The 26,007-nt window shown below is 70.4% G+C and overlaps 1 protein-coding gene across 1 annotated transcript; it reads right to left on the reverse strand.

Moving 5' to 3' along the window:
* Positions 1–1,670: 1,670 nt before the first annotated feature.
* Positions 1,671–17,990, reverse strand: BAHCC1 (BAH domain and coiled-coil containing 1; the record flags this gene model as incomplete). Its single annotated transcript, XM_050716679.1, has 25 exons — positions 1,671–1,877; positions 2,321–2,557; positions 3,184–4,322; positions 5,001–5,174; positions 5,255–5,377; positions 5,458–5,566; positions 6,669–6,744; positions 6,823–7,073; positions 7,154–7,261; positions 7,508–7,833; positions 7,942–8,133; positions 8,370–8,628; positions 8,704–8,821; positions 9,451–9,552; positions 9,728–9,864; positions 9,948–10,132; positions 11,610–12,320; positions 12,414–12,771; positions 13,080–13,270; positions 13,739–13,897; positions 14,015–14,223; positions 14,354–14,459; positions 14,542–16,263; positions 16,748–16,870; positions 17,832–17,990. Coding segments are annotated over 25 exons (7,481 nt in total), but the record flags the coding sequence as incomplete, so codon positions are not given.
* Positions 17,991–26,007: the final 8,017 nt, after the last annotated feature.

Consider the following 26,007-nt stretch of genomic DNA (forward strand, 5'->3'; position numbering starts at 1 on the left):
TCCCCACCGCCCCCCCGCCGCTAGGGGGGGCGGGGCGGGGCTGGGGGGGGCCTGGCTGGGTCCCTCCGCGCCCCGCAACCCCCATCCTGCCCCCCTGCAGGGCTCCTGCCTCCCCCAGCCCCCCCTCTGGGTGCCCCCAGCCCCACCTTTGGGTGCCCCCATCCCCCCCGGGAGCCCCTATCCCCCCCCCCATACCCCTACGGGTGCCCCCCTCCCCCCATCCCCCCCCTTTAGGTGCCCCCATGCCCACCTGGGTGCCCCCAGCCGCCCTCTTTGGCAGCCCCCATCCCCCCAGCTCCCCCTTTGGGTGCCCCCATCGCCCCCGGGGGCCCTCATCCTCCCCATCCCCTCCCTTTGAATGCACCCATCCCCCTCTGGGGGGCTCCCATCTCCCCATCCCCCCCTCCATTGGGTGCCCTCATCCCCCCCCCCCCCCCCCCCCCCCGGTAGCCCCATACCCCTCCCCCCCTTCTGGGTGCCCCATACCCCCTATGTGTGTCCCTATCCTCCCCCCATCCCCCCCCCTTTAGGTGCCCCCATGCCCACCTGGGTGCCCCCAGCCCCCCTCTTTGGCTGCCCCCATCCCCCCCCAGCTCCCCCTTTGGGTACCCCCATATCTCCCCTGGTGCCCCATCACCCCCAGGTGCCCCCACCCTGGGGGGGGGGGGGGCCACCCTTGGAGCTGGGCAGGGAGGGGCAGGCGGGGGGGTTCCATATATTCATTTATTTATTATTTATTTATTATTTATTTATTCATAAGCCAAGGGGTCGATAAAAAAAGTTCCATACTAAAAGGCCTTTACATAGAGTTTGCTGTTCATAAAACCTTTGTGTTTTTAATCCTTTTTTTCCATTTTTTTTCTTTTTTTGTCAGTTTTTTTTTTTTAATGTTTGCTCCGCGTCTGCGTGTGTGTGTGTGTGTGTGTGTGTGTGGTTTATTTTTTTTTTCCTTTTTTTTTTTTTTTTTTTTTTTTTAGTGTTTACACTGGAAAAGCCCCCCCCACCCCGCCTGTACACATTTACAGCGCGGGGCAGCGGGGCCGCGGCGGGCAGGGCTCGGCGGGACGGGCCAGCGTCCGCCGCCACCCCGACCCCCCGCTATTGCACCGGGACGGGGAGGGGGGGACGGGGGGGGGGGGCAGATTTGGGACCCCCCCCCCCGAAGCCCCCCCCCCCCGAGCCCCCCGCCCTGCCCGCCGCAGCCCCCTCTGTACAGAGCTCCCCGCTGTCCTCGTCCCAGCCAGGCTGGGGGAAACAGTGCATGAAACGGAAACGCGCCCCCCCCCACCGCCCCCCCCCACCCCGACACCCCCCCCACCCCGACCCCCCCCATATTATTATTATTTAATTTTTTTTTTTTTTTTGTCCTCGTCGCTGTTGGTGGATCGCCTGTTTTCCGTAAAACTTCCCGGAAGAAATACAATATTTACACGCAAAATAAATAGAACAACACACCTGATTTCTGCTTTACCTGCTGGCAAACAGTCAGAGGTACTAGGGAAAGTATGGCTTGTACGGGGGGCCTCCCCCCCACCCCCCGCGCCCCGCGCGCCCCCCACCCCGGCCGCCTACCGCCGCGGCCCCGAGCTTTGCATAATGGCCGGGAAGGGGGTCCCGCGGCGGGGGGGGGCGCGCGGGGGGCTGCCCGTCCCCGTCCCCGTCCCCGTGGGTCAGCAGAGGATGGGCACCCCGTCGGCGGTCACCAGCCGGCCCGTGGTGGGGTCGTAGGTGCCCGCCAGGTAGTAGAGGTCCTGGCGGTCCTGGTACTTCCTGCTGCGCGTCATCTGCTCGTAGTGCTCCCGGCCCACCACCTGGCACTTGTGGGAGATGGTCTGCACGTCGTTCTCGTCCTCGTGGCACGACTGGTACAGCGCGTTCTGCGGCGGGGGGGGGATGGCACGGCGTCAACGCATGGCCCTGTCCCCATCCCCATCCCCATCCCCATCCCCACACCCAGCCCATTCTCATTCCTGTTCCGGTTCCCCTCCCTGTTCCTATCCCCATCCCCATCCCCGTCTACATCCCCAACCCCATCCCCGTCCCCGTTCCCCATCCCCATCCCCATCCCCGTCCCCATCCCCGTCCCCGTCCCTGTCCCCATCCCCATCCCATCCCATCCCATCCCATCCCATCCCATCCCATCCCATCCCATCCCATCCCATCCATCCCAGTCCCCATCCCATCCCATCCCATTCCCCATCCCCATTCCCCATCCCCAACCCTGTTTCCATCCCTGTCCCCATCCCTGTCCTCGTCCCCATCCCCATCCCATCCCAACCCATCCCATCCCATCCCAGTCCCATCCCGTCCCGTCCCTCACCTTGCCGTCGCTCTGGCGCTTGCCCAGCTTGGTCTCCTCGGGGTGGTAGAACCACTTCACCTTCACCACCATGTTGCTGCCCCACGACTCCCACATGCTCTCGATGCGCCCGATGTAGGGCAGGTTGGGCCGCCCGGCCGAGAGGAAGACGGCGCAGTCCCCGATGCGCAGCGTCTCCTTGCCCCGCACGATGGCCTTGTAGAACAGCTTCCGCGCCTTCCCCTTCATGCCCCGCCGCTGCGGGGAGGGAGAGGTGGGTCAGGGGCGGCGCGGGGACCCCGGCCCCGTGCCCCGTGCCAAGCACACGGCACCCTAGGGGCACCCTGCCCCGTGCACCCGAGGGACTGTGGCGCAGGCACACCTTGCTCCGTGAAACTCTGCACCCTACGTGGGTGCAAGCACCCAACCTGCGTGTCCTGCTACCTGCACCGTGCGCCATGCACCCTGCCCTGCATCCATCCTTCACGCCCTGCGCCCTGCACCCACAGATCCTGCACCATGCACCTATGCACCCTGCCTTGCACCCATGGGTTCTGCCTCATATCCCACCCCATACTCCATGCACCCTGCACCCACGGATCCTGCCCCATGCACCACGCACCATGCCCTGCATCCATCCTTCATATCCTACCCCATGCTCTACACACCCTGCACCCATGGATCCTGCCCCATGCACCATGCACCCTGCTCCATGCACCCTGCCCTGCACCCATGGGTTCTGCCTCAGGTCCTACCCTATACTCCATGCACCCTGCTCCATGCACCCTGCCCTGCACCCACGGATCCCGCCTCACACCCCATACTCCCCAGATCCTGCCCCACGCCCCCTGCCTCCTGCCAGGTCCCCCCGGCCTTGCAGGTACCTGCGTGGGGTTCCCGGACCACCGCCAGAGCTGGCGCGCGGGCAGGAAGGCGGAGATCTTTGGCCGGTTTTCCACCGAGGGCAGGCGCTGCCTCCGGGAGAACTCTTTGGCTTTGGAGAAGCTGAGGGCCTCCTTGCGCTTGAGCTTGGCCTTGGGGCCGGCGGCGGCGGCCTTGGTGAGGAAGCAGCGCTGCGGCGCGCTGCTCTTGGAGCGCAGGGCCTCCGGCTGCGCCAGCAGCGCCGGCACCGGGTGCGAGAGGCAGGTCTGGAGCAGCAGCGTGGAGTCCTCGTCCTCGGAGCTGTAGGAGGAGTCCTCGTTGTCGGAGGAGCAGAGGCTGGACGTGGAGATGGAGCCGGAGCTGGAGGAGGTGGAAGAGCCCGAGGAAGAGGAGGAAACCGAGAGGCGGGTCATAAAGCGCGAGGGCACGTCGGCGCCCAGCCCGCCCGCCTCCTCGTCCTCGTCCATGTCCGAGTAGGAGCTGTGGCAGTCGCTGTCGCAGTTCAGGGTGAACTCGGCCTGGCCCGAGTACTTCCGCAGCGCCAGCCCCATGGGCAGCTGGTGCACGGGCGCCCGCCCCTTCCTATCCTTGCCCGCCAGGGCCGCGTGGGCATAGCCGTGGCTGGCCAGGGGCCGCTCCAGCTTGGCCCCAAAGTCCTTCTCACCCAGCAGCAGGGCCTTGCAGTTCTTGTTCTTGGGGGACGTCACCCCTTCGTGGTCCAGCTTGACCAGGTACTCACTGCCTGCCTTTCTCCGGCCGCCTTTGCCCACTTCTGCCTCCAGCCGCTCGGCCTTCTTGGAGCGCAGGAGTTTCTGGGCAGCCGGCAGCACCAGCCCAGCCCCGGCCCCGAAGGACGCGTAGGAGCTGGCGATGCGGCTGAAGGAGTCGGCCCCGAAGCCGTTGCCGAAGACGGGCGCGGCGACGTGGTGGTGCACGGGGAAGAGCGCCTCTTTGGCCCGCAGCTTCTTGGCGCTGCCGTTGACCTGGAAGAGGTTCTGCAGCACGGCCGTCCCCTTGCTCGCCGCCTTCCGCTTCGTCTGCGCCACCGCCGACCAGCTGAGCAGCGGCCCGCCGCGCCGCCCCACGAACGGGTCGCTCAGCACCGGCGCCTTCCCGCCCGACAGCACCTCCGCGGCTTTGCCTGGGGGGGAGACGGGGGTCAGGGGGGGCCGGGGGGGGGGACCGGCGGAGCCCAGGAGCACGCTGCTGACCCCGCTGCTTCCCTGCTGCCTGCCCTCATCCCGGCTTCCCTCTGTTTCCCTCCATCCCCTCGCCGTGCCCGTGTCCCTGCATCCTCCCTGCATCCCTCTCCCTGCCCGCATCCCTGCCTCCTGCCCTCCCGGCATCTCCTCCCCACGCCTGCCTCCCTGCAGCCCCTCTCCTTGCCCACATCCCTGCCTCCTGTTCCTGCATCCTTGCACCCTTCCTCTGTGCCCTCTCCCTGCATCCTACCAGCTCTGGCACCACGCTGTCCAGCCCCCTGCCTGCATCCTTCCCCGCATCCTTCCCCACATCCTTCCTTCCATCCTTCCCTGCACCCTTCCCTGCGTCCTTCCCCGCATCCTTCCCCGCATTCTTCCTTACGTCCCTCCCCAAATTGTTCCCCGCTTCCTTCCCCGCTTCCTTCCTTCCATCCTTCCCCGCATCCTTCCCCACGTCCCTCTCCAAATCCTTCCCCGCATCCTTCCCCACATCCTTCCCTGGGTCTCTCCCCGTGTCCCCCCACCCCTCACGCCATCCCTGCCGGTGCCACCTCCCTCGGGGCAGCGTCCTGCCGCCCGGTGACTGGTGCCCGCCCCCCCCCCCCCCCCCCACATACCACTTTTCTCCTTGCCGGCCGCCTTCTTGCCTGAGTTCTTGGGGGTCTCGGGGCCGTCGTGCCGGTCCGGGCAGAGGCTGGGGGGCAGCTCGCCGGGCGGGGGCACGTCGCCGCACGACCGCTTTGTCCGCCGGCACGAGCTGGAGACCAGAAGCGCCGGGGACGGCTCCGTGCCTGCGGGCAGAGCCGGGGGGGGGTCAGCACCATCCCCACGGCCCCCGGCCCCCCGCCGCCCCCATCCCCGCCCCACTCACACTGGATCTTGAAGTCGGGCGGCAGCAGGCGGATGTTGGACACGGCGATGTGCCCCGTGTCCCCGTCGTCGAACTCCACCATCACCGCCTCGGGGTCGTCCTCCTCCTCGTCGCTGGAGGAGCCTGCGGCACGGGCAGGGCGTGGGGCTGGGGCAGGGCCGGGAGCCCGCCGCCCCCCCGCCGCCGCCCCCGCCGCCCCTCACCTCGCACCACGTTCCCCGGGTAGAGGCACCGCGACTTCTGGCTCCAGTAGGCGCAGACGCGGGTGCCGGGCGGCAGGCTGCGCCTCGACTGCGGCCGCACGTCCAGCACCTGCGGAGAAGCGCCGTGCTGGGCCCCGTCCCTGTCCTTGTCCCCATCCCTGTCCCCATCTTTGTCCACATGCCCGTCCCCATCCTTGCCCCTATCCCCATCCCCATCCTTTTCCCTATCCCTGTCCCCATCCTTGTCCCCGCCCCCATCCCTTTAACTTTTCGTTGCACCTGAAAACATCAGCAGTTGGACAAGATGAACTTTGAAGGTGCCTTCCAACTGAATTACTCTACCCTACCCTACTCTACTCTACTCTACCCTACCCTACCCTACTCTACTCTACTCTACCCTACCATACTCTACTCTACCCTATTCTACTCTACCCTACCCTACTCTACTCTACTCTACCCTACCCTACCCTACTCTATTCTACTCTACTCTACTCTACCCTACCCTACTCCACTCTACTCTACCCTATTCTACTCTACCCTACCCTACCCTACTCTATTCTACTCTACCCTACCCTACCCTACTCTACTCTACTCTACCCTACCCTACTCTACTCTACTCTACCCTACCCTACCCTACTCTATTCTACTCTACTCTACTCTACCCTACCCTACTCCACTCTACTCTACCCTATTCTACTCTACCCTACCCTACCCTACTCTATTCTACTCTACCCTACCCTACCCTACTCTACTCTACTCTACCCTACCCTACTCTACTCTACCCTACCCTACTCTACTCCACCCTATTCTGCTCTACCCTACCCTACTCTACTCTACTCTACTCTACCCTATTCTACTCTACCCTACTCTACTCTACTCTACTCTACCCTACCCTACTCTACTCTACCCTACCCTACCCTACTCTACTCTACCCTACCCTACTCTACCCTACTCTATACTCTACTCTGCTTCCTGTCCCTGTCCCTGTCCACATCCCCATCCCGTCCTGTCCCGTCCCATCCCGTCCCTATCCATGTCCCAATCCCATCCTGTCCCATCCCATCCTGTCCCTGTCCCTGTCCCCATCCCGTCCCATCCCAGCCCATCCTGTCCTGTCCCATCCCATCACATCCCCTTACATCCCATCCCGTCCCTATCCATGTCCCCATCCCATCCCGTCCCACCCCATCCCATCCCCGCCACCCGCTCACCGCCTCCTGCAGCAGCTGCTCCTGCGAGTAGATGCGCTGCCGGTTCCCCCGCTCGCCCTCGATGATGATGCTGTAACTGCAGGGACAGGAGGAGCTCAGCACCTGCCCCGTGCCCCCCAGCACCCCCCGCCCCGTGCCCCCCGGCCCCGCTCACATGTCGGGGGGCTGGATGGTGCGGACGCTGCCGGCGTAGAGCAGGCTGTCCTCCTTGGGGATGAGGATGTGCAGCCCGTCCCGCAGGTCCTCCTTCTGGATGGCGCAGGTGTGGGGCAGGGGGGAGCGGCGCCCGCCCGCGCAGCCCCCCCCGTCCTCCTCCTCCTCCGAGAAGCTGCTGTTGTCGTCGAAGTCGAAGTCGTCCTCCACCGTGAAGCTCTCCAGCAGCTTGCTGACCGCCCGGCCCTTGCACTGCGGGACAGGCAGCTCAGGGTGGGGAGGTCCCGGTGGGAGGGGGGGACATGCCGGGGCGGGGGGGCTCGGCCGCTCACCTGCTTGGTGGCCACTTTGCTCTTCACCTTGGCCAGTTTCTTGCCCTTGCTCAGGATGGTCTTGGCGCTCCGGGGCGAGAGGGCCAGCGAGAGAGCCCCGTTCTTCCGCTGCGGTGCGGGGAGAGGGGGCTCGGACCCATTTTTGGGGGCTCATCCGCCGGCCCCCCCAGTCCTACAACATCCCCAAGCCCCCTGGTCCCATCAGCAACCCCCAAACCTCACCAGCACCCGCAGCCTCTGCAAGCCCCGCACCCATCCCCTGCACCCCAGGGTCCCTTTGGCGTCCCCAACCCCTCCATCACCCTGAACCCCCACACCCCACGGCCCCCCCAGTCCCCCCCAGCCCGTACTCACCCTCAGGGCCGACTGCAGCACCTTGTTCTTGCGCGTCGCCTTCTTGAGCCGCTCGCTGGCCAGGCGGGCGCCGTCGTCCCGCGCCCCGAAGTGCCGGGGGTCGGCGCCCCCGAAGAGGCTGTTGGTGGGGGCCGGGGCGCTGGGGCCGCTCGGGGCCGGCGCCCTGAGGCTCTCCTTGGGCTTCGCCTTCAGCTTCTTCTTGCTGCCGTCCTCGCAGGCGCCCGCCTTCCTCCGCACCGGCACCTTCTCCAGCTTGCCGGCTCCCGGCTTCACCGGCCGCCGCTTGATCTTCACCTCGCCCTCGGGGCTGCCAAGGCGGCAGGGACCTGTGGGGGGGGGGGACGGGGGCTCAGAGCCCCGTGGGCACACGGAGGGGGCCCCGCGTTTGTGCCAGGGCAGCCCCCCCCCCTCCTCCCTCACGGGGAGCCCCTTACCGAGCAGCCCCTGCCTTTCCTTCTTCTTCTTCGCCTTCTCGTTGGCCTCCATCTTCACCACGGAGGACGGCGAGGGTCCCAGCACGGCCACGGGCACCGAGGGCAGCAGGGCCAAGCCCGGCTCGTCGTCACCGTCCTCGCTGTCCGAGTCCTCGTCGTGCCCGTCTGTGGGGGGGGGGGGGGGGGACACAGCTGAGTGTCCCCGGGGGCCCCCCAGGCACAAGCTGCTCCCGAGCTGTTTGCGCAGCCCCCCTGCAGCACCTCCCCGTTGCTGCAGCCCCCCACGCTGCAACCCCCATTGCAGCCCCCCCCCCCACTGCAGCATCCTCCCATCGCTGCAGCCCCCCGTTGCCGCAGCCCCCCCCGCACACTATCCTGCCCCCCCCCCCCCCCCCCCCTCCGGCACACCGCAGCCCCCAGCCCCGTGCCAGCCTTGCCTTTGAAGCCGGGCAGCTCGCGGGGGTCGGGGTCCTGCGGCTGGTACTTGGCGGCGCCGCCCTTGGAGCTCTTGGCGCGGGACAGCTTCTTCTGGATGCGGCCCCCGGGGTTGGGGTCTTTCCGTCGGAAGGGGCTGATGCCGGCGGGCAGCCCCTTGCTCTTCACCTTCTGCTTCAGCTGCGACACCTTGTGGGCCACCTTGCAGGACAGCTTGCTCTGCGAGCCGCTCTTCTTGCACCGCACCTTGTCCTGGGGGGCACGGGGAGGCTCGGCCAGGAGCCGGCCCCCCACCAGCGCCCAGCCACCCGGGGGGGCAGCACTCACCGGGGGGGGGCCCTTGATGCCTCCGTACGCCTCCTGGGCCAGCTTGCTCCGCTTCTTCTTGGGCTGGGGCTCGGCGCGCAGCCCGGCGCACAGCAGGGACAGGCTGCTCTTCACCGCCCTGCGGGGAGCGCGGCGTGGGCACGGCGCGGGGCTGCTCCTGCCCGCCGCCGCCCGCCCGCCCCCCCCCGCCCCCCCGGCTCCCCTCTTTTTTTTCCCTGTAACCTTCACTCGCTCACTAATGTTTTGTGACATAAAACCTAGAGATTAAATTTTTTTTTTTTTTTCTCTCTCTGTCTTAATTGAAGGAACCATTTAGTGCAGATTTAACTATTATTACCAAATCATCGGGCCTGATGCCGCGCGCGCACACACACTCCAATCGTGTTTGGACTAGCTCGGAGGATTTATGCAAATGGGCCTGTCGGGAGAGGCAATTTGTAGCAGAGAAGGACAATTATACAGGGCCCGTGAGTGTGAAAACGACTGCGCCGGGCGGCTAATGGATAATAATAAAGCGCCAGCAGCAATGAACACCACTGCAGCGTGACCAATGACTTTATACAGCGCGGATAAAGAGGCTTTTATGCAACGCTGCACCCGCGGCCGGGCAGGGGGGGGGCGGCCCCGGGACGGAGCCCCTGCAGCCGCCGCCGCAGCGCCGGGGAGCGGCCGGGACGGCCCCGCCACCCCTAACCCCCCCCCCCCCCGGCACGGGGACGGGCGGGCGCGCGCCCCCCGGTCACTCACTTGACCTTGCGGCTCTCGGCCCTGCCCAGCGTGCTGGAGTGCTTGCGCTTCCTCGGCCGCCCCGGCCCGCGCCGTGCCGGGCTCCGCGAGCTCTCGTCGCGCCTGCAGCCGCGGCAAGACCGGGGGCAGCCTGAGACCGAGGGCTGAGCACGGCCCCAAACTCAGCGCACTGCTGACACCCCCCCCCCACCCCTTACCGCCACCACTGACCCGACCCGCACCCCCCCACACACACACACAGCCTGGCTGCTTTCCCCCCAGCAGGACGGGGACGTACTCGTGGTCGTGCCGCCTCTGCAGCTTCACCAGCTCGCGCTGCTTCTCCTTGTAGCGCCGCTGCAGCTCGGCCAGCCGCATCCGCACCTCTACCTCCTGCGTGTTGAGCTGCTCGATGGCCGCCTTCAGGGGGCACACCTGGGGGACGGGGACGGGCCGCTCGCACCGGGCACGGCTCGACGCCGCTGGCCACGGCGGCACGGGGCGAGGGGACTACTCACGGCCTTGGTTTTGGGCGTCCAGGTGTACTTGCGGCGGGGCACGCGGGCGCGGGGCGGTGGCGAGGTGGGCAGGGGGCTGAGCGCCGGCGGGCTGCCCTCCCGGCTGGCCGCCTCCACCAGCGACCAGGCGGCCGCCACCGTGGCCAGGTTCTGCAGGTTGAAGGCCAGCAGGTCCTCGTCCTCCCCTGCCGAGACCGGAGGTCAGCGGGGACGCGCCAGGACCCCCCGTGCCACCCCTGAGCCCCGGCACTTCTGTGCCATAGCCCTGCACGTGCACTTGTGAGCAGCACCCCTGGGTGGGGCTGGGCACCCCGGGGCCATGCGGGGCAAAAAGGGGTCAGTGGGGTCGTGCACGGCGTGCTGCACGAGATGGGGCAGCACGCGCAGGGTGCCCGTGGGGCGCAGGGACAGCACGCAGGGTGCTGCGTGCACGGCATGCCCGGTGTCCCCAGGGTGCCGCGGGGCCGCGGCGGCCAGCGATGAACTCATCGGGGCGCAGAGCCAAGGCCGGGGCGGGGAGGGACGCGGTGACGCGCCCCATCCGGCCGCCCCATCCGTGGGGGCTGCGGCGGAGGGAGCCGGGTCCCCCCCGGGGAACGGGGCCCGACGGCCCCCGCACGGCACCGCCGCACGCAGCGGGGCTCGGCCGGCGGCAGCAGCGAGCACGCGGGGCCCTGCGCCCGCCCGCGGCAGCGCTGGGGAGGCGCCAGGGCCTTCCCTGCCGGGGCCCCCGGGATTCCCTGGGGAAGCCGAGCCGGGAGGGAATCCCGGCGCCTGCCTGGAGCCAGCGCTGGAGCAGAGCCCCGGAGACGGCCCCGGGCTGCGAGCAGGGCCCTGCAGCCGGGCACCGTGCTGCAAACGCACACAGCCCGGCGCTGCAGACGTACAGCGCACGCGTGCGTGCAAGCCCTGCGCTGCAAATATAGGGTGCAAACGTGCACAGCCCGGCATTGCACCTGTACATCACCAACACGCACAGCTCTGCATTGCACCTGTACATCGCAGCCATGCACAGCCCTGCAATGCACTTGTACAGCAGCAACGTGCACAGCTCTGCACTGCACCTGTACATCGCAGCCACGCATGCAGTTCTGCATTGCACGTATGTCAAGCACATGAACGCAGCCCTGCATTGCACATGTCACAAACACGCACGCAGCTCTGCACTGCAAATATCCGGTGCAAACGCGCACAGTCCCGCACTGCAAGTGTGCGGCGCATATGTGCACCCAGCCCTGCGCTGCAAAGATGTGGTGCAAATGTGCACGCAGCGCTGCAATGGAAGCACGCACACGACCCCGCACTGTAAATATCCACTAGAAATGCGCACAGCCCCTTGCAGTGCAAACATGCACGCAGGCCCATGCTGTGAACACGCACAGAGCCCTGTGCTGCCGGCATGCACGCAGCCCTGCACTGCAAACGCGCACTGCAAGCGCGCACACAGCCCCCCCCTCTGCTGCACAACACGTGCTCTGCCCAGCCCAGCCCCTGCACGCATTGTGCGGCCCCTCTGCTGCATGCACAATGCACGACCTCTGTGTTGCACGCGCTGCACGCCCCCGAGGGCACCAAGGGGTGTGACAACGGGGCAGGGAGCACCGGGGCGCACAGGCAGGGGACGGGAGGCACCGCGGGGCGGGGGGCGCGGGGGCCGCTCACCTTCCAGGGCCAGGTCGCAGCGGCGCCGGCGGAGCTCCAGGTCGGCCAGCTCGCTGAGCAGAGCGATGCCGGGCAGCCCCACAGCGCAGGGGGCGGGCGAGGGGGGGGCCGGGGGGGGCTCCTCGGGGGACCCCAGCGCCGGCAGCTCCCCCAGGTCGATGCCGGCGGCGATGAGCGCCTCCAGCCCGCCCGGGCAGCCCTGCCGCCCGCTGGGCGCGTGGCTGGAGCCATCGCCCTCCTCCTCGTCGCAGCTGCCCTCCGGCCCTGAGCCTTCGCTGTTGCCCTCCTCCTCCTCCTCTTCCTCCTCCTCCTCCTCCTCGCCGCCAGGGGGGACCAGCGGTGAGGAGCCCACCGCGGGCACCGGGCGCTGCTGCTCCACCGAGCTCTGCTCCAGCACTGCCGGAGCCGCCTCCCGGCGCACCCCGAAGGGCTCCTCGGTGGCCACCATGGCCGGGGCCGGCCCCGGGGCGAGGAGGAGGTGGTGGCGGTGCAGCAAGGCGCCGGGACCCTCGGCTGCAGCCCCCCCGGCCGGCGGCTCCCGCACGGGGCCGGGCTCCCTCAGCACATCCTCGGCGGGGCTGAAGGTCCGCGACTGCTCGGGCTCAGCCGGCGGGGAGCCCGCGTGCATCGTGTCGGGGTCGGCCGGCTCGGCCGAGTGCGCCTCCGAGAAGCCCATGCTGGCCGCGGGGTAGCTGTAGCCCGGGGGCAGGTCTGCGGGGAAGGGGGGGTGACGCTCAGCGGGGAGACCCCGGCACCCCACAGCCACCCTCCTCCTCCTCCTCCTCCTCGCCGCCGCCACCCTACCTGGCTCCAGGGACTTGGGGTAGTCGCGGGGCGGCTGTCCCTCCCCGCGCTTGTCCTCGCCGTCGCTGCCCTTGCTCTGGATGGGGACGGGGCTGTCGGCCGGGGAGCGGGGGGCCACGGCGGAGCTGGCGGCGGGGCAGACGGGTAAAGTGCAGGGGGCCGCGGGGAGCGCCACGGGGCACTTGGCCGGGTGCCGCAGGGCCGGGGAGTGGCAGCAAGGGGACAGCTTGGGGGGCCCGGGGGCCGCCGAGGACATGCCCTTGGCCGGGGGGTTTAAGGCAACTGCTTTGTGGGAGGGCTTGAGGGGCTTCTCGGGACACACGTCCTCCAGCTCCAGGGGCTGCTCCTCCGGCTTGCGCTGCGGGGGGGGGACACCGGGGTTGGCACACGTCAGCACCACAGCACGGCCCCTGCCCCGCATCCAGCCCCGCATCCCCCTGCCCCCCATCCAGCCCCAAATCCAGCCCCGCATCCCACTTCCCCCCATCCCACTGCCCCACATCCCCCAGCCCTGCATCCAGCCCCGCATCCAGCCCCATAGCCCACCGCCCCGCATCCCACCCAGCATCATCTGGCGCCACAGCCCCAGCCCAGCCCCACGGCCCCCCCACCCTGCATCCCAGCCCCACGTCCTGCCCCCCCACCCGCCCCCAGCCCCGCGGGCACCTGGACGTGCGCCTGCCGCTGGATCTCGAGGGCCTGTGCCGCCCGCTGCTGCTGCAGGGCGTAGAGCTCCTGCTGCCGCAGGAACTGCGAGCGCGAGTACACGGGCAGCTGCCCCGTGTGCTGCAGGTGGGCGCCGGGACCCCGGCCCGGGTACATCGGGGGCCACAGCGACGCCTGGTCCATCACGTCGGCTGTCGGCAGCGCGGGGGGGGGGGGGGGGAGGTCAGCGGGGGACTCGTGGTGGGGTCACCCCGCAGATCCAAGCAGTGGTCCCCGAGCCCTGCACCCCCAGGATCCCACTTCCCACCCCTGCAGCCCGGCAGTGCCCAAAGGGACTCCCCATCTCCCCCCCCAACCCTCAGCATCACCTGTAGGGACCCCCCCCCCCCCATCTCACATCCCTGTGCCCCAGCAACCCCAGGACCCCATCTCCCCCCGCACCCCGTCAGCATCATCTGCAGGAAGCCCCCCATCTCCCATCCCTGCGCTCCAGCAGCACCCCCAGGCCCCCATTTCCCCCTCCACCCCCTCAGCATCCCCTGTAGGGACCCCCGCACCTCCCCCTACCCCCTCAGCACCACCTGTAGGGACCCCCATTTCCCACCCCAACAGCACAACAAGCCGTGGGTGCCCCCCAGCCAGCCCCCCCCCGGCCTCACCCAGCGTGTGGGGGGTGCCGTGGGCGGGGGGCTCGGTGGGCAGGATGACGAGCTGGGCGGGGGGCTCCTGGGAGAGGGGGAAGACGGGCTGCATGGTGCTGGGCATGGAGGCGGGGAAGGCGGGCGGCAGGTTCTGGTGCAGCGCGGGGTGGCCGATGCCTGCTGGGGGGGGGGGGGGGGCCAAGAGGGAGGGGGGCCGTCAGCGCCGGGGCGGGGAGAGGAGGGGGGGCAGCCCCCCCTGCTCCCGCAGCCCCCCCCCCCGCCGCCGGCACCGACCGTAGGAGTGTCCCCCCATCCAGATGGAGGGGCTGCGGGTGCGGGGCAGCCAGTGCGTGTGCGCCGGGTGCGCGTGGGCGGCCGGGTCCCCCCCGAGCTGGCCCGCCGGCAGCGACGAGCCCCCCGCGATCATCAGGTGGGGGGTGAGGTCCCCGGGGCACCCCCCCGAGGGGTGCATCCGCGCGAACTCCACCAGCTCCTTGTTGTCCCTGCGGAGAGAGGGGCGGCGTGGGGCACCGCGACGCGCGGCACCGCCACCTGCCCAAGCCGGCGGCACGGGGACGGGGCCCCCACACGTGTATGTCCCCCCCCCCGCCCCCCCACCACCACGGCACTTACTGGAGAAGGAGCTCTCGCCCCGGCAGCCCCAGGCGCTCCTCGCAGAGCCGGCCCCGCTCCTCCTCTGCCTCCAGGTCGATGACGTGCATGGGCCGCGCCGTGCCGGCTGCGCGGGGCGAGAGGACGGCGCGGTGAGCGCGGCACCGCCGGCACCCCGGGCCCCCCGCCGCCCCCCACCGCCCCCCGGCCCCTACCTTTGATGCCGGCGGCCGCCCGGCCCTGCCGGCCGGAGCCGCTGCCGTAGGAGGGCTCGGGGCGGCTGAGCGTGTCCTTCTGCCGCGCCACGGCCACGGCGATGCCCACGGGGGGCTGCCGCACCTCGCCCTCGCCGTGGCCCAGCTCGTGCTCCCGGCTGCGGGCGCAATCCGGCCGCTCCAGCTCCGGCTGCCCCTTGCCCGGGGGGAATTTGGCGTCCTGGTGGGCGCAGCTGCCCTTGATGCCGCCCAGCCCCACGAAGGGAGCCTTCTGGCCCACGATAAGTGCTTGGTTGCTGTACTTGAGAAGGTTCTTCATGGCCGAGACCTCGTCCGGGGGGGTCGGCATGTCCTGGCTCAGCACCGAGCCCTGAGTCATCAACGCAGCCTGCTGCAGACTCGTGCTGAAGGGGTCCAGGTAGGAGCCCTTCCTCTCCTCCGCCATGGCCATGGGGGGGCCCTGGCCCTGCACGCCCCAGGGGGGCAGGGGGGGCCCGTTGTAGCCCAGGGAGTTCAGCTCCAGGGCCTTCCGCTTGCCCTCGGGGCCGCCGCCGGCCGGCTCCGCCTCGGGGCCGCCGTGCTGCTGGTGCCGGATCCGCGCCACCTTCTGCGGGGTCTGCCCGGGGGGCTCCTTGGGGCCCTTCTCTAAAGTGCAGCAGGACGGGCCCACCTTGGCGCCCAGCGGGTCGGCGTGCGGGGCGCGGGAGCAGTCCGGGGCCGGCGGCACCTCGAAATAGCCCTTCTCCAGGCCGCCCTTGGGCGGGGGGCCGAGGCCGGCGAAGGGGGGCCCCTCGGCAGCCCCGCCGCCCCCCAGGTACTCCAGCCCCTTCAGCCGAGCGCCGGGGCCGCCCCACTCGAGCCGCCGCTCCGCCTTGCCCTCCGCCTTGGCGTGGTGGTGGAAGGAGGTGCCGTAGGCGGCCGGGGGCTCGGCGCCCACCTCGCCGTGCCGCTCCTTGCCCTCGGCGCGCTCCAGCCCGCAGCTCTCGGCCGCCACCTGGAAGGAGCGGCTCTTGTCCGCCAGGTGTCCCACCGAAGGCACGAACGTGGCCCCGCTCAGCTTCAGCTCCCTCCCGGCTTTGTCCGGCAGCGGGCACAGCACGTCGGGGCCGGCGTGCAGCTGCAGGCAGGGGAAGGAGCCGGCGGCGGCGGCGGCACCGAGCGGGGCCGGCCCGGTGGGCACGGCGTAGGAGACGGCGTGGTGCAGCATCTGCCGCCGCTCCAGGCACTCGCCGTAGGGCGGCGGAGCCTCGGGGGCTCCCGGCTCCCTCTCGCCGCGGCACGGCTCCTTGGCGCAGCGGCCGGCGCGGGGCAGGGCGCTGCCGGCACAGCTGGGCAGCGCGGCGCGGCCGCCTTCGCCCTCCAGCCCCTTGGCGCCCAGCAGGCAGGAGGCGAGGTGCTTGGGGCGGCCGTCGCCCGCCGCCCGGGGGGGGAGCCCCTCCTTGCAGTGCCCCTCGGGCGGCACCGGCAGCACCGCCCGGTGCCTCTCCTTGGCGTCGTCCTCCGGCGGCCGCTCCTTGCCGTCCGCCTTGCTCGCCTTCTCCTTGGCCGCCAGGAAGCGGTCGTAGTCCTTGGGGGTCTTGGGCAGGGGCCCGGCATCGCGCTCCCGGCTGCAGGAGCCGGCGGGGGGCCCGGGGGCGGCGCGGGCGATGCCGGGGAAGCCGTGGCCGGCGGAGAGCAGGGCGGGCTGGGCGGGCAGGTTGCGCAGGTAGAAGTTATCTGGAGGGGAGGGCGAGCGGGTCAGACCCCCCCCCCAGCAAACCCAGCACCCCCCCCCCGGGGCCCCGTGCCGAACAAAGGCGCGTTCGAGGCGCCCGGGGCCGTGTCCGTGCCAAGCGCCAGCTCCCCGCTAATGAGGGGAGGAGCGCGGGGGAAGGCACGGCCTAATTAGCTCCGTTTCCCACCCAAACAATGTTCCCTATTAAGCGCCCGCCACAATATTGTGAGAAGCAACAGCGGCGGCGGCTGGGCCGGGTGCCCGCGACCCCGCTCCATCCCCGGGGACCCGGCACCTGCTCCATCGCCAGCCCCTCGTGGCGGGGACCCACCGCAGGGGACGGGCACCAGGAACGGGCACCGAGCCCCCCGGCAGCACCGCCGTGCCCGGCAGCCTCCTCTCTGCCCCCCCCCATGCGCGCTGGGGATGTGTCCCCCCCCCCCCCAAACCGTGGGCACCCGGCGCGGTGCCGGCCCTGGTACCTGCCTTTCTGGCTCTCGTAGAAGCGGTGCTGGCTGTAGAGGACGTTGCTGTTCCCGTGATGATCCAGGTGGCTCATGGGCAGGAAGGTGGACGCCAGGCTCCCGGAGAAGCGGGGGTACCCCGGGGCTGGGGGGGGGGGGGGCGCATGGCGGTCAGGGGGCCGGGGCCGGGTGGCTTGCTCGCCCCATCGCACCGCGCACACGCGTTGCGTGCGCCACGCGCCTCCTGGCCATGCAATATCTGCCCCCTCTCGCCACGCCGGGGGCCGTGAGCCCCCCCCCGGTGCACCCCCATGAACGGCGAGGGGGTGCGGGGGGGCTCGGCACAGCGCTCGCAGGGCTCCCCACCCGTGCGAGCCGTCCGTCAGCAGCGAGCGCTGCGCTGCCGGAGCCGCGTGCGCTGCCCGTTCCCCCCCGCCTGTCCCCGTGTCCCCCCCGTCCCCCCCCCGCCCCCCCGTATTCCCCCCCCCCCCAGCGCGGCGCGCAGGCCCCGGCACGCCGGGAGCCAACTGGCAGCCGGTCAAACTACCAGCTGGGCCGGCTGCCAGGGCCCCGCGCCAACACCACCGCCCCGCTCCTTAACTCTGTCGGCCCCCGCTCAGGTGGGGACGGGGACGGCGGCGGCGTGCCGCGGGGGGCACTGCCGGGGCTGCCCCCCCCTTCCCCCCCCCCCCCCCCTCCTGCCGCAGCCCGGCGCGATGGGGAAGCGGTGTCTGGTTAACAGGGCATCCCGGGGACACCCCGCACCCGGCAGCATGAGCCGGCACGGGGGCTGCAGCCCTGCACAGGCCCCCCCCCCCCCCCCAACACCCCTTTTTGCAGCGGGCTGAGCCTTGTCCTCGCGGATGCCCCCCCCCCCGTGCTGGGGATGGGGGGGTGTCCATGGGACGTGCTGCCCGCCCTGCTGCCACCCCAAAGCTTGCCACGTGCTGCCTGCCCGCTGCGACCACCCGCGTGCCGCGGCCATCCCCCCCCCCCCCCCCCCGCCCCGCAGCCCGGCCACCCCGATGCCGTGGGGGTGTCCGCGACACCCGGCCCACCCCCGGGGGGGGGGGCTCCTTCCCGGCCCTTCCCCGGCGCCCACTCACCTTCGTGGGAGTGCGAGAACCAGATCTGGGAGGTGCCGGAGTGAGGCCCGCGGAAAGCCGGCTCCGGGGGGGACGCGGCGGGGCCCGAGGGGTGGCTGGGGGCCCCCGAGCCCAGGCTGCTGCTCAGGAAGCTCCCCATGAAGGACGAGGCGGGGCGCGCTCCCCATCAGTCCGCTCCCTGCTGCGGGGCGAGAGGAGAGAGTCAGGGGGAGCCCCCGGCCCCCACCACGCACACGTTCCCACCCCCCGCCGCACCGGCACGCTCGCTCGCCGTGCGCTCGCACGCTTGTGCACAGACACCTGCAGGAGGGCCGTGCCCAGCACGACATCCCTTGCGCACACGTGCCAGGTGTGCCCGTGCTTCCTGAGCACGCGCATCCCTTCGCACACGCCGAATGTGCGCACGCATCCTTTGTGCGCGCACACTGCTTGTGCACACACGTGGCTTGCGCGCGCACACCACTGGCACGTGCACACTCGAGTGCACGCACACCTCATGTGATCGTGCCCCTCGTGCCCCCCCCCCCCCCCCCCCCAGCCCCACCTGCACACACGCTGGGGCGTGCGAGCAGCAGCAGAGACGCGCGGGGAGGGAGCACCTGTGTCCTGCCCTGACCCCCCGTGCACATCCCAGGGACACGCGTGTGCCAGCACATGGCAGGCTTTGCACACGCGTGCGCCTCCCCCCACTGCTGCTCTGCCCCTGGCTCTGAGCGGCTGCAGGACACCGGCTGCCCCCAGGGCCCGTGCCGTGCTGTGCCATGCTGTGCCACGCCAGGCGGCCGGGGCACGCTGGGCCATCCCGCTCCCAGCAGGGGCAGCTGCCAGCTGCAGCAGCCGGAGCCCTGCCAGTGCCCAGGGGCGGTGGCAGGAGGCTGGGGACATGGGGACAGCCGTCTGCGACCGGGGCAGCGGCTTCCCGGAGCAACGCCCTGCGGAGGCGAGCGCGCCAGGGGGTGCCGCGCACACATGTGCACAAATGTGCGTGCGTGCACGCGCGTGCACGGAGGAGAACAGCACCAGGGAGGGCGCACGACAAAAAGGGCAGGGGGGCAGCCCCCGCCCGGCCCGCCCCTGCACATGGGGGGGGGGGGCCACGGAGCTCCCCGCCGGGGACGCCCCCACCCCGCAGGGCCGGGCGGGCCGAGCCGTGAGATCATGGTGGAAACATCGCAGCCGGTAGCCAGCGGCCGGGCGGGAGCGGGGGGGAGCGCGGCCGCCCCTCTGCGCTTGGCCTCGCTCCCCGCCTGCATGTGTTTGCCGACGTGGGCTGGCGGGGACCGCGGCCTCCTGGCCCCTCCGCGGCACGGCACGGCACGGCACGGCTCGGCACGGCTCGGCATGGCACAGCGGAGCCCAGGGCTGGCCGGCCGCCCGGCCGGGGCAGGAAGTGATGCTTTGCTCTCTAAGCCGGCCCACGCTCCCCGGCTAATCCCGCCGGGATGCCTCTGGGATGAGTGTCGGGGATGTGGTTTCAGGCAGCTCGCTCCTTCCTGCGCTGGCCGGCCGGGGGCCGAACCCGGGCCGGGACCGCGTGGGTTGGGGGCACGGCCGCACCCTGCCCGCGGCCCTGGGAACCGGCACCATGCGCGGGACGGGACGCGGCATCGCCCCCGGGCACCGGCCGGGAGGACGGAGCAAGGGGGACCCCGGCACGGCACGGGGCGCCCCGCGGAGCCGGGAACGGGGCCGGGCGGCGTGAGCTCGGCAGGAAGCCGAGGTTTCCAGAAGGAGCCTTTTCTGGAAGCTGTGCGACGGGCTGTACGAAAACCCGCGCGCGCACGGCCCCGTGGCAGCGGCCGGGCCCCGCGCCGCTCGCTCGCGCGCTCTCCTCTCCCCCCTCCACGTCCCGTCCCAGCCGCTGACTCACGCCCCCTGGCACGGCCGGGTCCCCAGGCGCGCGCTGGCCCCCGCGCCGTTCCCACCCTGCTCGCACGCCCGCACGCACGCTCGCCCCGGCCGCTCGCACGCTCCGGCCCCAGCTCGGCTCCGCGCCCCCTTCCCACGGCCCCGGCTCTCCCCACCGCGGGGGCTGTGGGATGCAGGCGGCCCCCCCAGCAGGCGAGGACTTGGGGGTGGGGGTCCTGAGGCCGCGCAGAGCTCAGCTCGCCCCCGAGCACGCGGCGACGGAGGAACGGCACCAGGGAGGGCGCGGTGCCATGGGTCCCATCCTGCCCCCCGCAGCCCCTCGGCAGCGCCCTCCTGGGAACTCCCTGGCCCTGCTCCTTGCACCCGGGGGCCAGCGCCGTGACTCAGCCCCGCTGGGCACCGCTCCCGGCTCCGGCACCGGCCCGGCCGGGCAGAAAATCCCCCCGCTGGGAGCCAGCACGGAGGGGATCGACTGCAGCCGTGTTTTGGGGACCGCGGGGTTCTGCCGCCGGTCGTCGCTCGCGCCTGTGCTGGGAGCTCCCGCACGGCCACGCGGGCACCGTGCCGGCCCGGCCACCCCACAGCCACTCGTGTCCTGCTCCCCCCGAGCCGAGCTGGCCTGGACAGGGAAACTGAGGCACAGGAGGCGGCGGGGCCGTGCGGGTGGATGTGGGCACTCGCAGCACCCCGGGACTCCCCCAAACGGGGCTGGAAGGAGGCGCACGGCCGGAGGAAGGGGTTAAAAGCGAAGCGAGCTGCGTTTTGTTCTGATCCCCTGCCAAAACCGCGGGGGCCGGGAAGCCCGGGGCGGGATGGGAGGGTGGGGGGGAGCTCGGGGGCTTTTTGCAGGCAGCACCGGCCCCAAACCCACGGGGGTCACGGCAGCGCCTGAGCCCGCCAGGTCTCAGCGACGACCGCAGGTGACGGGCACCGGAGGGACCCGGGGGGGCCACGGGGCAGAGCAGGGCGTGAGTCCCCCCCAGGGCCGTTCTTCAGCCCCCGCGCCGGGCCCGGCGCAGATGGGAATGTGCTGGGAAGACGGAAAGTTTCCCCCGGCGGCGAGCGGGGCCGCGGGAGCGCTCCGGCCACATCTGCTCGGGCCGAGCCGCGTTCTCGGGCGCCCGCCCGGAGCGGGGCGCGGGGCCACGGGCACCCGACCAAGGCCAGCGCTGCCGGAAAGGGAGGGGGTCCCCGGCCCCGCTCCCACGCACGCATCCTCCCTGCTCCTCCTCCTGCCTCCCTCCTCCCTCTCCGGGAAGGCCCCGGCTCTTCCGCGCCCACGGCCCCGCTGCTCCCCAACCCCTGCCGTGCCCCCTCCCTGGGCCACCCCGCGATTTGGGGGCTCCTTTTTAAGCACCCTGCTCCAGCCTCCCCCCCCCCCGGGGACGCACGACAGGGACACGGAGCAGCTGGTGCTGGGGTTGGGAAGAGGGGCGATGGCCCCCCAGCGATGCTGCGGTCCCCGCTGCGGCCCGGGCACGCGGCCCAGGCCAGGCACGGGTCCCCACGTCACCACGGCCGTCCCCAGGGCTGTCCCGGGAGGGGCGGCCGCGCAGGGGGAGGCGGGCGGCCGGGACGTGCGCGGGGCTGGGTAGAGTTACTGCCTCGGCTATTTCGGGGCTGGAACATTCCTAGCGGGGCCGAGGCCGCACGCGGAGCCGCCGGAGCTGGCGGGGACCCTCCTGGCACCGCGGGCCGGCAGCGGCCGGTGGCACGCGGGGCGCACGGCGGCACACGGGGCCGAGGACGCAGCAGAGCCCCGGACCCCCAGCCCTGCCCGGGGACCCCCAGCCCTGGGCGCGACCACATCCTCGGCCAGCACAATAACGACATCCGCGGTCGTTAATAACCTCCCCCCCCCACCTCGCGTCCGCCAGCTGCTCCCCTGGATGTGCCACCTCCGGTCCCTGCTCCTCCCAGGCACGGTGCAGGATGCGGCCCCCGCCCCGGGAACCCCCTCGGGGGAGGCGCTGGGGCTGCTGCGCCCCCCCAGCTCCCTCCCGGCCCCGGCCCCGCACGCCTCGTTGCGCTTTTTAACCCAACGTGGCCCCTTTAAATATTGGGCAAATAGGAAATAAGTGTAATATAATTTCCTCGGTGTTATAATTTAAGATTAATCCATATTGTTATGGCACTAAATAAATGCTGTAATATTGAAATGCAGTTCAAATTAGCTTGACAGAGTGCCAGAAGTACAATTAAAATGTTATCCGATGGGTAATCACAAGCTCGGCTCTCCGTGCTAAGTGCCACTTGCAATCTGTCGGCTTTTGACGGAGGGAAGGGGAGGCTGGAGCGGAGCAGGGGCTGCGCGCCGCGTGCTCGCTCGCCGGGGCTGCGCGCCGCAGCGGGGCCGCGTGTGCAACACGCTGCTGGGTGCACGCGGCTCACACGGCTGCTGCACGCCGCCTGCAAGGGCAGCGCACCCACGCCGCTCGCGTGGCCGGTGCTGGCAGCTCGGCGCGTGCCCCTTGCACGCCTGACGCACGCGGCTCCGCACGCACCCCTTGCACGACTGCTGGGGGCTCTTGCACGGCCAGCAGCCGGTGCACGCCGCTCCGTGCACGCCGCTCCGCGCTTGCTGCTTGCACGGCCGCCGCGGGCTGTGCACCCCCGCCACAGGCAGCTTGCACAGCCCAGAGGCCATTTTGGGAGCAGCCGCCGGCCCTGCACAGGACGGGGCCGAGGAGCAGCCAGGAAGGGCCCAGGGGTCCCCGTCCCTCACCCCGCAGCCCCACGGGGTCCCCGTCTCCCACCCAGCCCCGCGCAAAGCTCCGCAGCCTCAAAGCGCCTTCAGCCTTCACCCCATGCACGCATGGGGGGTCCCCGTGCACCCAGCGGGAGGGGAAGGGAGCGAACCCCGAGGGGCTGCGGTGCTGTGCCCCCCAGGCTCCCCCCCAGCACCAGGACACCCCAATGCCCAGCACGGGGACCCCGTTGGGGTCGGGCGCTGCCGGTGCGGCCGCGCGGCGGGGCCGGGCAGGGAGGCGCGCGCAGCGCTGCGCCCATCTGTTTCGTTTTACGGAGCGGATAAAGAAGAACTCCAAGAATGAGATTATTGGGTGAGTGTTTATTTACCCGCTATCGCGGGCGGGAGGGAGGGGCCGCAGTTCAAAGCCCGTGTGAATCTTTGCAAAGTCACTGAATAGCCAAATCCTGCTATTTTTATTTTCTGCTATAATTACCAGCTCGGCTGTCGCGTAGCGCTGCCATCAGCGCCCGGCCCTGCGCGGGGAGATGAAGCGGCTGCACGGGGGCAGCTCCTGGGCCGGGCACGGGGCTGAGGAGCCGGGGGAGCAAAGGGGGAACCGGGGGGGGGCACCCACATGAACCCATTTACCACCGTCCCCCCTTCAGCCCCTCCTGGTGGGGTCAGCCCCGAGACCCCCACGCGCACCAGTGCTTTGCCCCCGCAGCTCCGTGGAGCCCGGAGGCATCGCTGCCCACGTGTCCCTCCCGGGGGCCGCCCACCCCCAGCCCCTCCGGGACCCCCAACCCACGGCCGGTGGTCGCAGCCCTGAGCTCAGGAGGACAAAGGAGGGAAGGGGCTGGGCGCCCGCCCCCGCTTTGGGGCGATCGCGGCATCGAGCGGCGGTGCTGCGGCTATCTGCCTGCCCCGGCACACGCGCACAGCCGCGGCTCTGCGCGGCTCCAAATAATAACTAATGAACAGATGAAACCACTCAGCTGTAATTCCACAAGATTTGGGTTTCTCAGTATTCTGCTTTTTTTCTCCCTGACACATGTGCGTTTACCTCCCGCCTCCCCCCTCCCCCAGTAATCTGCAGCAGAAGTGTCACTAATAAGGAGTAGACAAGTTAATCTCAAAATCTGTTTTAACTTTGACACCTACTTTTTTTTCCCCCCTTTTTTATTTTTTAATAAAAACTCGGAGCGTGTTGCAGGGAGGCCGGCGAGCCGCGGAGGAGCCCGAGCACCGCGGCCGTGCCGCCGCCGCCTCCCAGCCCCTCGCCCGGATTAAATCCTGCGCGAGCAGCGAGCCGGCGGCCGAGGTGCAGCGGCGCCAGCGCCGGGGCTGGGTGGGGAGCGCCGCGTTCCCCCCCCCAGCCCCCCCCAGCCCGGGGATGGAGGCCACGAGGCCGAGCGGGAGCCCCCCGAGGCCCCACCTGTTTTATGGCCCGTCCCTGCCCCAGCAACGCCGGGGTGAAAAAATGCAGCGCTCGGCCTGGAATTTAATCCACCGGGGGAGGACAGCTGCGGGGAGCCCAGCCCGGCTGCGCGCCGAGAGCGGCCGCCAGCGGGGAGCAGCCTCCGGGCTGCACCGCGCCCGTGCGCGCCCGGCACCGGGCAGCACGCCGGCACCGCGCCATGGCCGGGCTGCACGCCGGCACCGTGCCGCACGCCGACACCGTGCCGCAGAGCAGGAGCAGCACCGGCAGCACCCCGGGGCTCCCGGCGCAGCGCCGTGCCGGTGCGAGCCCCCCGGTGCCGCGAGCCATCGCAGCGCGCCGAGGGCTCGGCGCGGTGACAAACAGCCCAGCGCGCTCTCGGCTGTATTTTACTCCATAAAAACGTCAGAAGGGCAGAAATGGAGGCCCTGGGTAAAGCCGGCAGTCGGCAGAACCTGTTTGGCCGAGTTTCCCACCCTCCGGTCGCCCCCCAGGCTCGGCAACCCCCCCCCCCCGCTGCGGCACGGGGGGCACCGCAGGCACGCCGGGGACCCCGCTCCCTGCCCTGCGGCACCCCTGGAGCGCAGCACCGGGCAGGGGGGCCCCTCCCCCCGACAGCGGGGCAGGGCCCCCCCGAGCCCCCCGGCGCCGGGCAGGGCCGCGGCTCCTCCGCGCTAGGGCCCCAGCGCCGTCTCGCGCCGTCATTTGCATGGTCCCGGTGCCAAAAACAGATGCAAACCGAAGCATTTGTTTGTAATAACTGCGCAGCCCTGAATTATGGCTTTAATAAAATAAAGCTAAACATTTTTTATCTCCCTTTTCTCAGGGCTACTTCCAAGCCCCGAGCGCTCAGCAAAGGCTCCTGGGAGGTGTAGTCCGGCCGGGAGCCATTTGGGGAGCGGGACCGGGGGGCCCCCCCCCGAGCCGGCGCCGTGCCCCGGGGCGGCCGCGTGCTGTACGGCCCCGCCGCCGCCCGGCGAACCGCGGGCTGGCTCCCGGTGCTGGGCGGGGTAATTATCAAAATTATCAATCATCGGCGGTAATTACCGCCGCACGGCTCCCGGCCCCGTGGCGCGGCCGCCGGGTCCTGGCCCCGTTCGGGTTTGCCCGAGCGCCGTCCCCGTAGGCGCGGGAGCCTCCGAGCGCGGTCGCCGGGAACGTCTCCGGCTGCGGCGGCCCTGCCAAAGCCCGGAATATTTTTAGCTCTTTCTGTTGTTGGGTTTGGCTTCTCCTTTTCTTTTTTTTTTTTATAAAAAAAAAAAAGGCGAGTTTCTGCAGGGGTATTTTTAGCCCGATCCATGTTATTTTAACAGCCTCCTTTGCTTTCGGGCTCCCATGTGTCGCCCAGACCCCGGCGGCGGGCGCAAGGGGCCGCCGAGCTGCGGGAACCCGTGCGGCCCCGTCCCCGCCGGGGAGCCCTCCCGGTTAACGGCAGCCGGGGGGGGGACCCAGCCTGGGGCTGCCCCCCCTGGGGCTGCCGGCACAAAGCGAAACCGCCCCGGCCTCGGGCCCAATCCTGCACCGCCTCCCGGCACCCCCGTGCCCCCCGTTTTCCATCTCCTCGCAGGAACCCGAGCTGCCCCCCTCCCGCCCTCGCACCCCTCGCGGCCCGGCCGTGCCCCCCCCCTAATCCATGCACTAATTGTAATCCCATTAAAGCAGATATAATTTTATTAGTATTCACAGCTCATCAAGGCGCTGCCGCCGTGCGACGGAGAGAAAAACGCCGGCGGGGAGCGGGAGGCCCGGGCGGCACCGGCTGAGCGCCGGATCCGGCCCCAGCTCCGTGCCTCCGAACCCAACCCCGCTCCACGCACCCCGCTGGGACCCCCCCCTGCTTTGCAGCCCCCCTGCAGCCCCGCACGGCCGCGGCCGAGCGCTCAGCACCACACAAAGCCGCGGCAGCCGGCGGGGCCGCACCGAGGATGCGCCGAGCCCGGCTCCGGTACCGGGCACCGGCTGCAGCCGGTAACGGGAAGGTGGGAGCTGCGAAGCCGTCCTCCCCCCGAGACGTGGGTGCAGGACCGGGTTTTATTTTATTTCATTTTTTTATTTTTTTTGCTGCGCATAACGGCGCCGTTGTTCACCCTGATCGCGCTGCCTCGGCCCGGCGGGGAGCAGCGCTGGCACGGGGGAAGGGGGGGGGGGGGGGGGGGGGGGGGGGGGGGGGGGGGGGG

Source organism: Cygnus atratus, unplaced genomic scaffold, assembly GCF_013377495.2.
Source record: "Cygnus atratus isolate AKBS03 ecotype Queensland, Australia unplaced genomic scaffold, CAtr_DNAZoo_HiC_assembly HiC_scaffold_183, whole genome shotgun sequence".
NCBI classification, from domain to species: domain Eukaryota; kingdom Metazoa; phylum Chordata; class Aves; order Anseriformes; family Anatidae; genus Cygnus; species Cygnus atratus.